General features: G+C 42.6%; 1 protein-coding gene across 2 annotated transcripts in view; it reads right to left on the minus strand.

Moving 5' to 3' along the window:
• The window catches only part of GLP1R (glucagon like peptide 1 receptor), an 83,825-nt gene extending 69,771 nt beyond the window's left edge, over positions 1–14,054 (minus strand). Inside the window, exon 1 of one of the 2 annotated variants that reach the window (XM_064414555.1) lies at positions 13,932–14,054. In XM_064414555.1, coding sequence (XP_064270625.1) covers positions 13,932–14,003 — 72 coding nt within the window. In that variant the 5' untranslated portion in view covers positions 14,004–14,054. The remainder of the gene's footprint in view (positions 1–13,931) is intronic. The other variant, XM_064414553.1, reaches the window with a different exon arrangement.
• Positions 14,055–15,384: the final 1,330 nt, after the last annotated feature.

A 15,384-nucleotide genomic window follows, 5' to 3' on the forward strand; every position in this document is an offset into this window, starting at 1 on the left:
TGAAACTTCTGCTCAAACATCACTATATAAGTAAAAACACTTATTACCCAGGTAGAATTAAAAGTATTAAGTCAGAAAAGAAAGGAAAGGTCAAATGGAAATGGCAGAAACAGAAACCCTTGTGTTCTAACAACCAGCAGGAACAGCTTATGTTCAGGTCACTAAGATGCATCCTCCTCCTTTCTGGCAACCAGAATTTATTCAGATGCAGTAAGTCCTTGTGCATAAAAACCTCCTGCAATACCTTTTATACAACAGTCTCCAGTTATTGACATGAGCAACAGTGAGGTTAAATCCTTTACAATTCCTGTCTCCAAAATGATAGATCATTCAGATATACAGTGTTTAAAAAAGACGGAAAAAAATAGACATAAGGACATTTTTATTGGCTTTTCAAAAACAAAAGAAACAAATGCTCATCACTACAATATAGTGAGGTTCCAGGTGATCCCAGAATCTCTGCAGGTTTATATATCACTACATAAAAAAGTGGAGGGGGCAGGAACTTTCCAAAAGTCTCCATCTTAACTGAAGTTGCTCAGAAGTATCCATTTCATGGAATTCAAGGGAGGAAACAACACAGCCAAAAAAGGCAGTAACTCACTACATGGAGGACAGGAAGACAACATTGGCCAGAGCTGGGACACGCTCCCTAGAGGGGCCCACTAGATGAGCAGCTTGAGCAAGCAGACAAACACACAGCAGACAGGCCAGCTTGTCTGCTTTGTTTCTACCAGAACTTTTAATGGAAAGGACACTAACCCACAGAACATTTCTCTTGTCAGATTCCTTGGACCAGAAATGGTCAAAAACTTAAGAAGGCGCCAGGGTGGAGGAAAAGACAGATGAGAGGGAAAAGGCAGCTAAAGAGAAAATGATTTAGTCAAGACCAAAGTAAGCTGACACTCTCCATTCCCAATTGTTCAAATAGTTTATCTTACAATTTGGATCATAAAACTAAATAAAAGATAAGCATTGCAAAATAAGCACAAAGCATTTAGATCTCAATGGGAGTGAAAGTTGAATATTTCCATGTCGGCTGCCTGTCATCCCATACTTGACAGTGTTCCAAGCTTCCTACAAAATTTGCTATGAAATTATCTTCTCATTTCCCAGTGACATAGTCTGCTGCCCATGCTGTCTTTCACCTAACACTTTTCTTCTGTGCTGATCCCAGCTGTCCATTGAGCAGGATACAGATACTTTGAACAATATAATAAATCTGTTTTTTCCACAATTTGGTTTTGCTCCAAATATTTCCAGCATGACCAAAAAGAAGAAAGAGGGAAGAATAAGAAGAGCTATAAATTAAAAACAAACCAAAAAACTCCAGAGGCCATAAAGTACCATCAGCATAAAGATCACCATATCAGATGTTGTTTGGGGATAAGAGAAAATATTTGGAATTCAGAATTTTTATCCAAGTTCTTTCTAGCACATTAAGTGGAAATTCAGTTTCTTCTTGATCTGTCAGTACAAAGCTCTCTCTCCTTCCCCATACAGTACAGCCATATTAATGAATTACTCAAAAGGTGAATTTTCTTTAAGGCTTTAGTTAAGCATTATGCTAAGCATCTCAGCTATAATGGCAAAGTCATGATTAAAGAGAACTGTAAGTCCTTCTGTCAAAGAAAAACTATAGAGTATTTTCAAAGACAACAGAGGAAAGACACAACACAGCAAAGCTTAAAGCCAAGTTGTGAACCAAGCTGCTGAACCTCAGAACTCCATATGCAACAGGCAATACAAAACATAGACATGAAAGAAACTAATCATTGAAAGCTTGAGCAAGTAGAAAGTTAACCTCATGAACTATAAATGATGTTTACATTAGCTCTGTTCTCCCAATATTACAGCCTTCAAGCTCCCTCAGTAGCATGTGTAGCACCGACTGACAGCTTGGTTTGTTATTAAGTGTCTGGCTCTGAGGAATACAGTGTTTAATACTACACACAGTCTCATTGATGAAGATCTCTTTTGTGCAGCTGTAACCCCTTCTCCACCAGTAATCCATTATGCAGGAACTGAGAACATTTTCAGACAAACAGTCCTTCAACCTCAACTCAATATAAAAAGCAGTTTGTCCTCTACTGCTTCCTGTAGCTATTACAGATCCTTCCCATCATATTAGTATTCAAACACACAGGATTGGTGAATTATGTGCAGAGAGAAGAAAGCACAACTACTCCTTCCCCATAACGGGTATTTGGAAGGAATCATCTTACCAAATAGATTATCTCCACACACACTTCCAATAGCAAGAGTGACAACAGCTCCTACTTCCTATGCAAAATGTAAGGCAACACAGCAATCCATTTCCCTACCCAATAATTAGTATTATAAAACCACAGGAATGTTACTCACCTGACTCAATGTCCCTAAAATGAAGAGAGCAAGATAATAGAAGTCTGAAAATGTAAATCTTTACATGCAAGATAGTTAAAGAAAAAAGGAAACACTTTCCCAAGGCCCAAATCAGGACATTTCTCATCATCAACTACAAGATGTTCCACCAGACTTGATGAGGGACTACAAAGACATTTAACACAAATCTTGAGACACCACTTTTCTCACCTGACTATTCCATTATCTAGTTCTGGAAGAAAGGCTTTATTTGAAAGCACAAACACCATATCAGCTAAAAATAAAACTTATGAGTGAGCCCGAAGTTACAGTTAGGCAAATTCCTTGTCACCAATAACCACTGTCTTGGATGGCACCTCTCCCTTGACTGCTCAGACTAACCATGATTACTACAGCAACAAGCTGGACAGCTTGCTCCCCACATTCTCCTTTCCTCATGTAAAGAAGTTTAAGTCCTGTCCCCAAAGAGGACCCCAGCTACTTCCTGCAGCTGGAAGCACATACTTCCCCACTCATTCTGACACAGGAATGAATTTTCTGTTAAAAAGCATTTTATTCTGACTGGGTTTTCAAACATTTTCCCTGCAAGACACCACACACACCCCTCAAGACAAAACAAATAAATGAAAAAAACCCACTCCAAAACCCCTCTCTATTATCCTTCTAGGAAGAGAAAGAGCATCCTGGAAGATCACAGTAAAGGTCCAAAGCTGAGACTGCTGCTCACATTTGGAAAATCTGTGACACCCTTTTGCAAAAACCAAGCAGAAGTCAAAGCTGCACTAACACAAGGCTTCTTTTACAGAAAATTTACAGTCTACTAATAAAAGAACTTCCTCTAGAATTAATATGTAGGGGAAGAGATTAATCTATGTACTCATTTGCCTATCTTCTTACTCAGTGTTTAATTGTTGATGTGGTCTTGTAAAGGTCTATTTGAGCCCAATCCAAGGTGATTTTAAGTCTACTGGACAGAGACTTATTAGAGCTTTCATCTCAAAAAAAAAAAGCCTGGATTGGTGAAATACCACAGTAAATTCAGTTTATAGCTAATTAAGATGGATCAATGGTGGCAGAGTGCAAAAGAAGGCAGGAGCAAGGAACAAGACAAAAGCATAATTCAACCATTATAGGATGACCCACCAATCATTTAGCATAAGCAACATTAGGAAAACAGATCAGGAAACACAGAGCTCTGACAGCTCATGACCCACTGGCATTAACATTACCTTACACAAATAAATAAGTGGCCCTGCTTGAGCAAGAAGGTTGAACCAGATTCTCTCCAGAGGTTCCTTCCAACCTCAGCCATTCTGTGGTTCCAATATCATTCAGGTATCAAAACAAGTAAGAAATCAAGAAATGCAGTTTCCAACTTCAGCTTTGTTTCCTGAAATTTGTAGGAAACAAATTTGTACCATCTGTACTATTGCAAGGCCATTAAGTTAAGAGTTCAAACTATTAAGCTAACATTCCTTTATCATTACATCTTATTAGTAATAAAATCAGTTTTATTTTACAAAGCTTTAATAGCCTAATTCATTACCATCAGGTGTCTTAATCCCCAAAGAGCAATGAACAAATACAGAGCATACTGAATAGTTATAGAATTATTATTCTACAGTTTTCATCTAGTACAAGTTTCTCCTCTAAATACCTATAGTTAATTAAAAGATAAAATTTCTGCCCCTTGGAAGTCCATAGGGAGCAAAGCTGACTGCAACTGAATGCAGTTTTTTTTCAAGTTTCCTGTGTCAACTTTTACTCAATTTATCTAATAAGTAGGATTGCCAACATCTAGGCTCAAAGCACATCTATCACAACAATAAATGCGTTGGAATTTCACTTTCTGAAATACTGTTTGAACAGGATGTTTCTGACTACCTTTATATCTAAAAGCCATCCATGCCATCTGTGATGCTCTGTATTTCATTTCGAGAGGTCATACATATTAAGGATTTAGGGCTTTTTGAAAGAAGTGCACTGCAAACACATCTTAATTTATTTGTGTGCAGTTTATAACAGTGTCACTGTAAACAGCACATAATAGCATCCTGTCTTCTCTTTTTTTCCCCTTCCAGAGTGTACTCTGCCTGCATGTCGCTGAGTTTAAAAGGAATGGGATCTTTTTGTTATTCTTAGGATGATGCATTTCAAATGGTACTTGATGAATTTGTCTTCATTAAGAAATGGTAATGAAAAGGGCAGTATATTAGAGAGCATCACAGTGGCTGACAAAAGTAAAGACCAACTGCTATTTCAAATAATTTAGACCAAATACTACACCTTTAATTTTCCCACCCCAAGGGATAAAAACTAAAAGCTTAATTCATTCTGCATAACAAGCTTTGTACAGTAGAACAATTTTATTTGGGAGGAATAGGACCAAAGGAGGAAGATGGAGACTGACATAAGCGATTATCACTGATCTAGTGATACACAGCTGTATATCTTATTTATAACCCATCCACAGCTCTACCAATATCCTTCTGGAGGTGACTTAGGACGAAGGGTAAGTGCTTTACAGGGTCTGGCTCCTTACACAACAGCAGTAGCACCTCTGATGATTTTGGGGCATAGGAGATAGGCTGTTAACCCTCCTAGATATTGGTGCTTCCCTCACACTTCATGCTTGCCATTCAATTTCACATACTGAAGCAGAGTGAAAAATTCAAGCACTGACACTTACATTCTCACTCCCTTTGAAAGACACAAAATGTTTCTATGTTCAGACCTCTTCAGCACAATGATTAGTCTGCAGAGAAGTCACAGCCAGCCATAAAAGCAACATGTTTCTGGACTTTGGAAACATGACAGGTACTTTGCCACCCTATTCCAGTTCTCAAGGTGCAACTCTGGGCCTGAACAACACAAAGATGACATTGGGATGAATAAATGAATAATTTCATAAAGTAGTTGTTGACTAGAACATTCTATAACCTGTAAAGCAAGCTGATTGAGTTTCCTGGTTTTCCCCCTCCAATCTGACAAAGTAAGACACCTGATACTTCTCAATGCTTCTGTACACCCAGCCCTTTCTACATATCAAAACAACTTAGACCAACTCTTCAGTAGCTTCTGTACAACACTCTAGACATGTCAGAGGAGAAACAAAATTATAAATTTCTATCCTGAAGAAGATCTATGAAGAGGCTACTGCACTGCCAGGAGCCTGTGCACATCAGGAAATGAATCTTGTGAGAGGACTGCAGGTACCAAGCACATCAGTCTCCCCCAGAAGATCCGAAAGGTGACAAGAACTACTTTTTCACACTGCAGCTTAGTAGTTACACTAAGCCTGTACTTCAGAATTTCTACCAGGCACCTGCAGAAGCAGCAAACACCCAAAGGGAGAGAGTCTTCTGCCATTACTTTTACCTCCTATAGTTCAAAGACAGTCTCCTTTACAGGAGAGAGCAAAAACACCTGCTGGGTTGCTGACAATACACATGGCACACTGTGCCTAGGATTTATCATCCGCTCAATGAAAAGCCAGGAAAGAGACAAATATTACAGGAGGATACTACACAGAAGTCAAGAGAAAGTTATTCTAATGTCTCCAAACCTTCCCCAGCCTTGGGGCTTTAGAGACGAACTGCAGCACAGAACAATGTATAAAGCCACATCCACCAAGAATCCTCTTAACATGAACATCATATGTTTTCCTATATGCTTTGTGCATACATGACCTCAAATGTAACAAGTGAGTTAAAAAACAGTCACCCCATCTAACTGAGCACAAACCCTTTGTCCTTTCTGCTCTCCATTAAAAGCTGACTATGTCATCTTGAAAAACATTGACGACTTAGTGATAAGACCTTTGCAATTTCAGGGACATACCATGCCCCACACCTACTATCCTCCTAATGCCTTATACAGTCACAGCAAACATCAAATTAAAAAAGAGATGTTCTAGAATGCCTTAGAAGTTCAGTTCTGTTTTAGAAGTGATCTTCAAGGTTGCTTGGGTTTGTTTGGGTTTTTTTGAAGGTGGTCACAGGCTTTGACACCCATCAAAGGTAATAAGGTAATCCTCTGATTCATTTACTCTATAAGGTTCTTAGAGAACTGTGGCCCCATTGCTGCAGTTGACAAGTCACCTACTTGTCGTCATCTGCCCTTTATGTCCCCCAGTCACACCCTATATTGTCATGAAGTCCAATTACTTATTTTATAAGGGCTTCTTTCAGATGTCAAGAAAGACTGAATTGTTAAAAGAGAGGAGCATATGCAAAATTTGCCTCAGTCTGATTATGTAAGAAAAACTCTCTGAAACTCAGTTGTAAAGAAATTGAGCTGCAATTGAACAACTGGAATATGGTTTATGCAAAAAAAATTCAGTTTTCACAATGAAATAATACATAAAGGTGAATATGGTCACAACATGAGCAGGGCTGATACCTATGGAGCAGAATGGGAGTAGGAATATTGGCAAAAGAAAGAATACAGCAGTTGTTTCCTATAATACGCAAAAGTTTACTGTTTGCAGAACTCAGAGGAGAAGGAAGATTAATACTACAGATCAAGAAACAACCTGGTTTTAAAAGGCAGATACCCATTTCATTGGAATGACTTTTGTACATCTCTTGAGTGCTTGGCAGACATCAAGGTAAACTTGACATCCATTCCTCCACTTGTTTCAGCACACACATTGTGCTCACAGGTAGCTGGACTGCCTTTCAAGGCATCAGAGAAATGCCCACCCTAAGCTGGGAGGGCTCTTCTGGCAGCTGAACTTCTCACCTGCTTTTGGCTTGTCCACACATAACAGCAAGTCTCAGCCTACTCCTGCTACCAAAAACACATGCTGTAGTGTAAGGGGAGAGTTCCATACGCTTCCGCCCTGCGCCAGAGACACACTCAACGCAAAAGCCTCAGTGGTCACCATTCTTCCCATTTAGGGAAGGATTCATAGGACAGCACTGCTCTCCCTCAGGCTGCTCACACAAGTGTTTTGGTTTACCTGATACCAGGCCTTTCAGTGTGATTCACCTTCCAGACTGATGTACTGAGCAGCACCAGAACTGCAGATGTCAGAGGAGCTACCAAAGCACCCTAATCAGAAATGAAAGTCTTAAAAAAGAACAAGACTTCAGAGAATGTCCTATGCAGATGAGCCCATATACACACCCCACATCCCCCTTCCTGTTTGCCCTAAACTCGTTAAATCTAACAAAGAAACTGCTTCATGGGGAGAAGGGGCAGCTGGGGAGGTGGGGAGAAGGAGAGAAGCAGTGCAGTTTTACAGAAGGGATAGGGAAAAATGAGCCTGAACAACAGTAAGATGTGAGCAGATATGCCCCAGTTGCAACAAAATTTAGATGACAAGCTAACTCATGCTCACTTGCTCTCTAAAGATCCAGAAGGTAGTGGAAAAAGGCAGGACACCAGAAGAGTCACAAACTTCTAAGCTGTGCTCAAAGGACTCATAGTTTCACACATGAAAAATGGCTCTTCTGCTAAAGGTCCCAACTTTTTAGCTGCTTCCAAGGCACAACAAGAAAGCAGGTTTCCTTTCCTGAACTTGAACAGCGCAACAGAGAGCACATAGGTAGAACAGTATCTATCTATCAATAATAGAATGCAAGTTTCAAAAATTGTCCTGAGATTATTAGAGAAGGCACTGGGAGAGTGGCAGGGCACGTGCACAAGTGGGACAAGGCAAGAACAGAACCGGTGAATGCAGATGAGCTCAATGAACAGATGAGCACAAGACAAAAATATGGTAATTCGAAAAGCCAGCATAAAACAATGGAGGAAAAAGATGGCGAGAAGGCGAACTAACAATGAAATGCAATCAATTGCAAGAAAAATAGCAGTCAATACCAGACTACACTAAGACAGAAATCTATTAACAATCAGTTATGGTGAAACAGCAATAAAATGTACTCAGTAAAATGACCAGCTGAAGGAAATTGTTTTTTTTCACATGTCTAAACTACAATTTCCTCTACACAGTTACCATATTTTTGTTCATTCAATTCAATTAAGCCCCAGTTTTCTCTATACAATAACTGCAATACTTATGAGACTAAGAAGGAATATGGCTATTTATTAAGGAGCCATATTTGACCTTGGGGTAGGGGCTGCTCCCAAGGGTTCATGTAAACATTTGGGAAAAAGCTATTCATGTTGTCATGGCCCCACTTCAGCAACCTGTATCAATTCATTCACATACATCAGAGGCAGGGGCAGTTGTTAGTCTCTTTGGGAAGACAAGACCACAAAGATTAAGAAGAGGACAACTGGTAGAAATCTAATCACATTTCCCTCCACAAAGATATGCCACACTGTATCCCTGGAACACTGTCTTTAAGGTTTCCTGAAGTCCCAGTCAAACTGCAGGGAGTCCATTTGCAGGGGTTCATCTCCTGGCAGTAAGAGTAGATTCACCCACATTCCTTCAGCAGTGGAAGCAGTGGGCTTTTCATGTTTGTGCTCACAAACCACAGATCATGGTGCTGCTGCAACTTTTTTGGGAGTTCCTCCTGCATGTGAAGATCAACATGTATTTCCTAAGCTCCTCCACATTCACACCAAGGCAAGGGATCACTGGAATGCAGCAATCATAGCCTAGTGTGGCTGAAATTCATAAATACCAGTTTCCAACACTGAACAAAACGAGGCATCAAAGAACAGCCAGCACCACCAAACTTTTTTTCACCCTTCACAAGTTCAAATTTGCTGCATATGAAACTATGACATTTTAAGGGGTTACCTTCTATTTGGCAAGCAAGAGATCTCTAGGTACAGCTTACCCTATTCATCTTCTAATGGGAAGCATTGGATGCAAGCAATAAACTCGGTCTTTTCTCAGTAGCTAGGTTAGGAAGTTTTATTTAATGAAATGAGTTTCTGCCTGATGTTTTAATTTGGGTTCACAACATTGTAGAGCTTAAATAAAAGGTCTCTTATCTACTTGGCTGACAATTTTTTTTTCAAAACTGAGATATACCAGCTATTGTGTACGCTCACTTTTGTTAAGACACAAACTAATAGAACTGATGTACTGCACAAGGAAACTTGAGCAGGCAGCCTTGGTGGCAGTACATACTCTGGTTTATCATAGAAACGCAAAACCCGTTCATGAAAGAAGATGGTAACAGATTTCATTTCCCTACAGCACTGCAGAAGGAGACAATCAGTTTTGAAAAGGACTATTTCCAAGCCAAAAACTCGCTAAGGCCCTATGATTTCAGAGATAACAGCTCCTGGTGTGTCCTCTCAAGTAACTGGCAATCAATCAATGCGGCAAATTAAAGCCCTATTTACACAGGCTCGCAGAAACAGGATATGATACAATACCTTTAAAAATCTGACAGAAGGCAGACAACTGTTTATGTTCTGTATATCAGGCACAGTTTCACTGAACTTTACTTCAGCTATAGAGCCACAGCTTTCAGAGTGCAGGAGGTTTAGTTTTGCAAGCTCCATGACTTCCATCTCACTTTGAGAAAACCAGTTCTTCTCACAAAGGAGAGCTATGTGTGCTTGTACAGCCATAATATCTGTCCTTCCAAGACCAGCCACATCTGCCTACGCTTTTCCTCAAATACTTCTGTTCAAACTCTCAGACTGCCTCCTAGATTAGGGGGTGGGGAAGTGATGGTGGTGCAGTCACAGCTACAGAAACAGAGGCAAGCATTTAAGAACTGTTTCACTAACTTAAACTTTCCTGGAACAGACATCAGAGCTTTTAAACAATGCCAAGGGCCAAGTCATTGTTTTGTTGTGTGAAATACAGTCCTTTCCTTTGGCCCTTGGAGATCACAGAACCATGGAACAGCCTGGGTTGGAAGAGATTTTAAAGACCACCTAGTTCCAACCCCTCTGCCGTGGGCAGGGACACCTTCCACTAGACCAGGCTGCTCAAAGCCCCATCCAGCTTGGCCTTGAGCACTGACAGGGATGGGACATCCCCAACTTCTCTGGGCCTGTTCCAGTGCCTCAATACCCTCACAGTAAAAAATTTCTTTCTACCATCTAACCTAAAATTAGTCTCTTGCAGCCTGAAGCCATTTCCCCTTGTCCTGACACTACATGTTCTTGTCCTAGGCTCCTTAAGCCTGGCATGCCATGCGTCTTCCCCACCACACCCACAATACAGTTATGTTTGTGATATTGTAAAAAGTAGACTATTAATTTGAATAGTCAGATTTGCTATGTTAGGCCATCTGGCTTTATAGCACACACACTGTAACTAGCTTTATAAAGTTTCCAGAAAAATCAGAGTTTTCTAACAAACAAGAAAACCCCCACATTATTTTATGAATACATAAAGGTTTTAGTCACTTGGGATAGCAGTTTAATTCACATTTAATTATAGAATACAATCATCTAATTTAACTTTACACCATAATAATATAGTAATGAACTTAAACAGCCTACAAATACGAAGTTTTTAAGAACCTGGCCATACTCCTGGGAAAGCAGCCCATTACCAACAAGCCAGCCAAGTATCCCTGAATAATAACTACAGCAAGATGGCCCAGTGTCAGACCTTGTCCACCCTTTCCTCCTCTGCTTTCTATACCTCTGCCAGTATGTGCTGCAGATACGGGTCTAGCATATTTTGATTTTCAAAGTGCGGGCAACAAAAAAAAAAAAGACCAAAAAACAATTCTGTGAAGCTTTTGGGAGCAGAAAACGGAGAAAAGGAGTAACTCAGAACCTCCAGCTAAAACACTAATGGAGGGATTTTTACCCAGTTGGTGTAAAAATAACCCCTTGGTTATCCAACTAACCAAGATGCAGTCCAACTCACCATCCTCACTTCTGCAAGGTGTCACTAGTTTACAGATTCACTTCTTTTTCTATTTATCGGACAAATTCTATCTACAGTCATTTTCCCACCCTAAAGACTTCTAAAGGGCACAGATCTACAGGACACTGGTAGTCAGGAACCATAGTTCAGTTTTCTCAGTGTTAGGGCGTGTAACAGAAGACAAGAAGTCAAAATAGGCATGGTCCTGCAAGCCTAGGCTGGGGCACATAAACATTTTGGGGACCTAATGCCCTGAAGGGCAGAGTACAGCAGACTAACAAGGCATTTAAAACTGCCCCCCTCACACTGCACCTTTTCCTCAAAGCTCATCAAGATTCAAAACCAGCCTTCTGCAGAGAAACATCCAATCCTACACACCCATGGTTAAAGAAGCAGATGCTGCACGCAGAACTAGGATGCAGCCACGGCAGGTTTCACAAGGGTGAGCAAGTAGCAGAAACTAACTATACGTGCCCCTACCATCTGCAACCCAACAAAGTCCTGCTGTTGATTGGGAGAACTGCTGTATCTAAATAAGCCTCAGTAACAAAATAGCAACTGAGAGCACCAGGAACACACACACCCCCACACTCAATGTTGATATTTACCTGCCTGTTTTTCTATTCCCATCCCAGAGAACTTCAGAAATAAGAGGTGAGGAGAGCAAAATATCTCTAACCTTTCCACTGAATTAATCTGTTCCTACTTCTACCCAGACCACCTCTATTATTTCCATTGAGACTCAAAAACAAAAGCAGGGGTAGTTTGAAGAACAGGACCCCCCCAAATCACAGCTGTGGCACAGCTCCTTCCTGGTCTTCACTGGCATTTAAACTACTTATTCGAAATTATTTTATCAAACCTTTGAGCAAAAGTACTACACAGAAAAGCAGGATCTGAAATCCAAATCCAAGAGAGGGCTCGATGGCAGTGAACCAGTGGCCAGCTGCCCGTCAGCTCTCTCAGCAGCAGGGCATCACTGCTCAAGGCCAAACAGAGAAAGGACACAAGCTTGTCATTACGAACGAGATTCTGCAATGCAGCCGTGTGCTACCAGCCCTTGGTCATTTTTGCCCCCCCAATGCTGGGAAGATCTAGACATAGGAATTACCCATCACCCTGCATTTAAGGTGATGGCATGTAAGCGGCACCACCTCAGATAAAAACTCCAGACTAAAATTCTTCTTCCTTCTACGTACATTCTCAGCTTTCTCTTCTTCCTCTTCTCTTCCTCACTTGTTTGAGGGGGTGAGGGGAGAGAAAGTCGAAGTAAAACATTAGTCAGAGCACCAATAAAATTATTCTTCCCTCAACTCTGTATCACTTCGTTCTGCCTTCCTCTCACACCCGTCTTTCACAGATTTTACTACCTGCTATTGACTGTGCAGTGCTATTTTCAGCTGCCTTTAAATATCACCTTTAACACTATTTTGAACTGAACCTCAGAAAATAATTCAGATAGCCCAAGTCTCATACTTTTGTACACTTATGACTGAGCAGAGTACTTCATTCAGTTTTTCAGCATACAACAAACACAATCACTGTTCTAGAGAAGTTGTCAGATAAGACCCTCTAGTGTCAGAAAAGGCTATAATAGTACTTGTTTTACTGCAAGACTGAAGTTACAGTGTTGAGGCCATGGAAGCCTCTTTCTTCTCACCTGCTCCCAGTTCCTCATCCAGGTAAAGAAGGCCCCTTGGCTCAGAAACATATTTCACTTTGATTCTCTACTGCTGGCAGCTCCACTATTAGTTTGCTCTGTGGTCAAAGCTCAAGTAGCTCAGGGATTTAGCCTGTCAAATACCAAATACCTCCACAGATGGAAGCTCCCCAGCCTCTCAGGGCCCGTGTTTCAGTGTTTGATTGTCTTAACAACGAATCGGAATTTTTCCTACGGCAAATTGTGCCTGTTGCACCTTTAAGGGCCTGAAGCAGATAGCTTGTAAAACAAACCCACCAAGAAAACCCAATGTGTTAGACTTAGACAACCCTACAGGCTTACACCCAGTTTGGTATTAAACAGATCCTCTTAGTGCTGTATTGTAGAAGTCTGTAACCCCAAAAGCTTTTAGCAACTGGAAAGAAACTGGACAGTGTATTTGGTCCACCAGCAGATACATTGTCCTTTCCTTGACCTCTGCAGCCCACAATGCCAGCTTTGAACCCATCCTTGCTCTCCCTATAGCAACAGCTTCCTGCTGCCACCCCAACGCTGTAACCTCCATCCCCCCATCAGTCTCTCTTGCTTCGCTGTCCCCAGCTCACCAAACCACAGCCAACCTTCTCTGTCCACCATCCTTTCCGTGGCCCTTTCCCTTTCCCCCACTGCCTGCTCTTGCTTTTCACACAGATTATATTTTGCTTTCCCACCCTCAACGCTGTGTCACAGCCGACCCTACAAACCCCTCCAGGACCCCGCTCTGGTTTTCCCACGGCACTACGCCTGTTTGCCATTACAGACACGCGTGTTATTTCCTGTGGGTGCCGGGGGGAGCATTACCTCCAGGGCAATACCCTCGCAGCAGCAGCATCTCCGCTTCCTTGCTCCACTCCGCTGGCCCTGAGCCCCCGCCCGCCCGCCGAGCCCCCGGCGGGGCCGCGCACGGAGCGCTCCCCGGCCCCGGCCCCGCCGGCCGCCGCTTGTGCTAAAAGTGCCGGCGGGGGCGCCCAAAAAGTGGCGGCTTTAAAACTTCTGACTCCTCTTCGGGGCGCTCCCGGAGCCGCGGCAGCAGCGCAGCCCCCGCGGGAGCCCCGAGGGCGCCCGGCCAGCCGGGGCAGCGGCGGCACCAGCGCAGGCACTCACCCGCCTCACCGGGAGCGACCTTCCCGCGGCCGCCAGCAGCAGCAGAGCGAAGCCGAGCGGCGAGGAGGGCATGTCCGGGGGCAGCCCCCCATGCGCGGGGCCCGGCGAGGCTCCGGCTCCCGCTGGCCGCGGAGGCTCCGCGCCGGGCACGGGCACAGCGAGCGCAGCAGCCGCGCCGGGCGCTCCTGCGGCCGCTTTTGTAGCGGCGGCGGAGGCGGGGAGGGGCCGGCCCAGGTACGGCCCGGCCCGGCCCGGCCCGGCCCCGCCCGACGGAGATGCGGAGCCGCCGCGGGCGGGGGTCGCACGGGCGGGTGTTGGGAGCGCTAGGGGCTGTGTCGGGAAGGGAAAGAAAAAAGTGGAGGCAGCGCCCGTCCCCCACCTCTTCAACTTCTTATTTTGTTTTATTATACTCTGGATCTGTTCAGGCTTGGGCATTTTGGTGACCTTCATGCAGTTCGTGACGTCCGAGTTTTATTAGGTTTAATAATAGTGAATGCAATTATGCATTTATAACCTGAATTTGCAGAGCTGCACGCAGAGCAGATCAGAGCTTGGTGTCTAAGTTGAAGACGGGGCACAGGTCTTTTCTGGCAGTAGTAGGATGTGTAAATCTCGAGGATTTAGAGTACTTATTTTCCTAGCAAAAGAAGGCTCTGAATCTGCTTTGTGCTAGATTCATATTACTGTTCTTATTTATTCACTTTGCACTGACTGGTAGACCTAAACCAGCATTAAAGCACCTATATTTGGTGACATTCTACACCAGAATCTGGAAGAAAGCCATCAGAGCTAGAAGGAAAGCTGAAAATTGAACCAGGAAGTGGGGGAAATATTTCACATTGGTCAGTTAGATGCAGCTAGACTATAAACAAGTTAATAGCTTAAATATTAATGATGTGTATTAATTTCAAATACAACACAGCATCCGTCTGATGCTTTGGAAATGTAACAAGTTAGAGCATCGATGCTGTGAGGTCATGAAATCCCTCAGAGTATGAATTGCCAGGGCAGTCCTTACCACTCAACAGCTAATCCAGACAGAAAGTATCTGCCATGGTGATTTGGTTGACTGAAGGCAGAAAATATATTTCCTTCAACTTTTCTAAAATGAAATAAAATAAAGATTTTTAAAAAATTTAAAATTACTGCCTTCAAGCCAGACAACAGAAACCTTTAAATAAAGACAAAGAAACCTCTTCCACCTGGATAGCCTTAGCATGGTGCACCTATTTCACATGCCAATCTTTACTGCTGTCTATTTTTTCTGCACCAGGCTTATTAATTAAGTTTTCCAGTTAAGACTTCTGCTCCTGAGATGATTCCCAGCAACTGTGTGCAGCAGAGGGCCAGCTGCTTTTCCAGACCTTAGTAGACTCATGCCTCCATTGAAAGCCTCAATCAGGGCTACGATGGTGACATATATCCTGTTGGAAGCGGGAATTTTACTTTGGAG

The sequence above is a fragment of the Passer domesticus genome, chromosome 3, assembly GCF_036417665.1.
Source record: "Passer domesticus isolate bPasDom1 chromosome 3, bPasDom1.hap1, whole genome shotgun sequence".
Classification (NCBI taxonomy): domain Eukaryota; kingdom Metazoa; phylum Chordata; class Aves; order Passeriformes; family Passeridae; genus Passer; species Passer domesticus.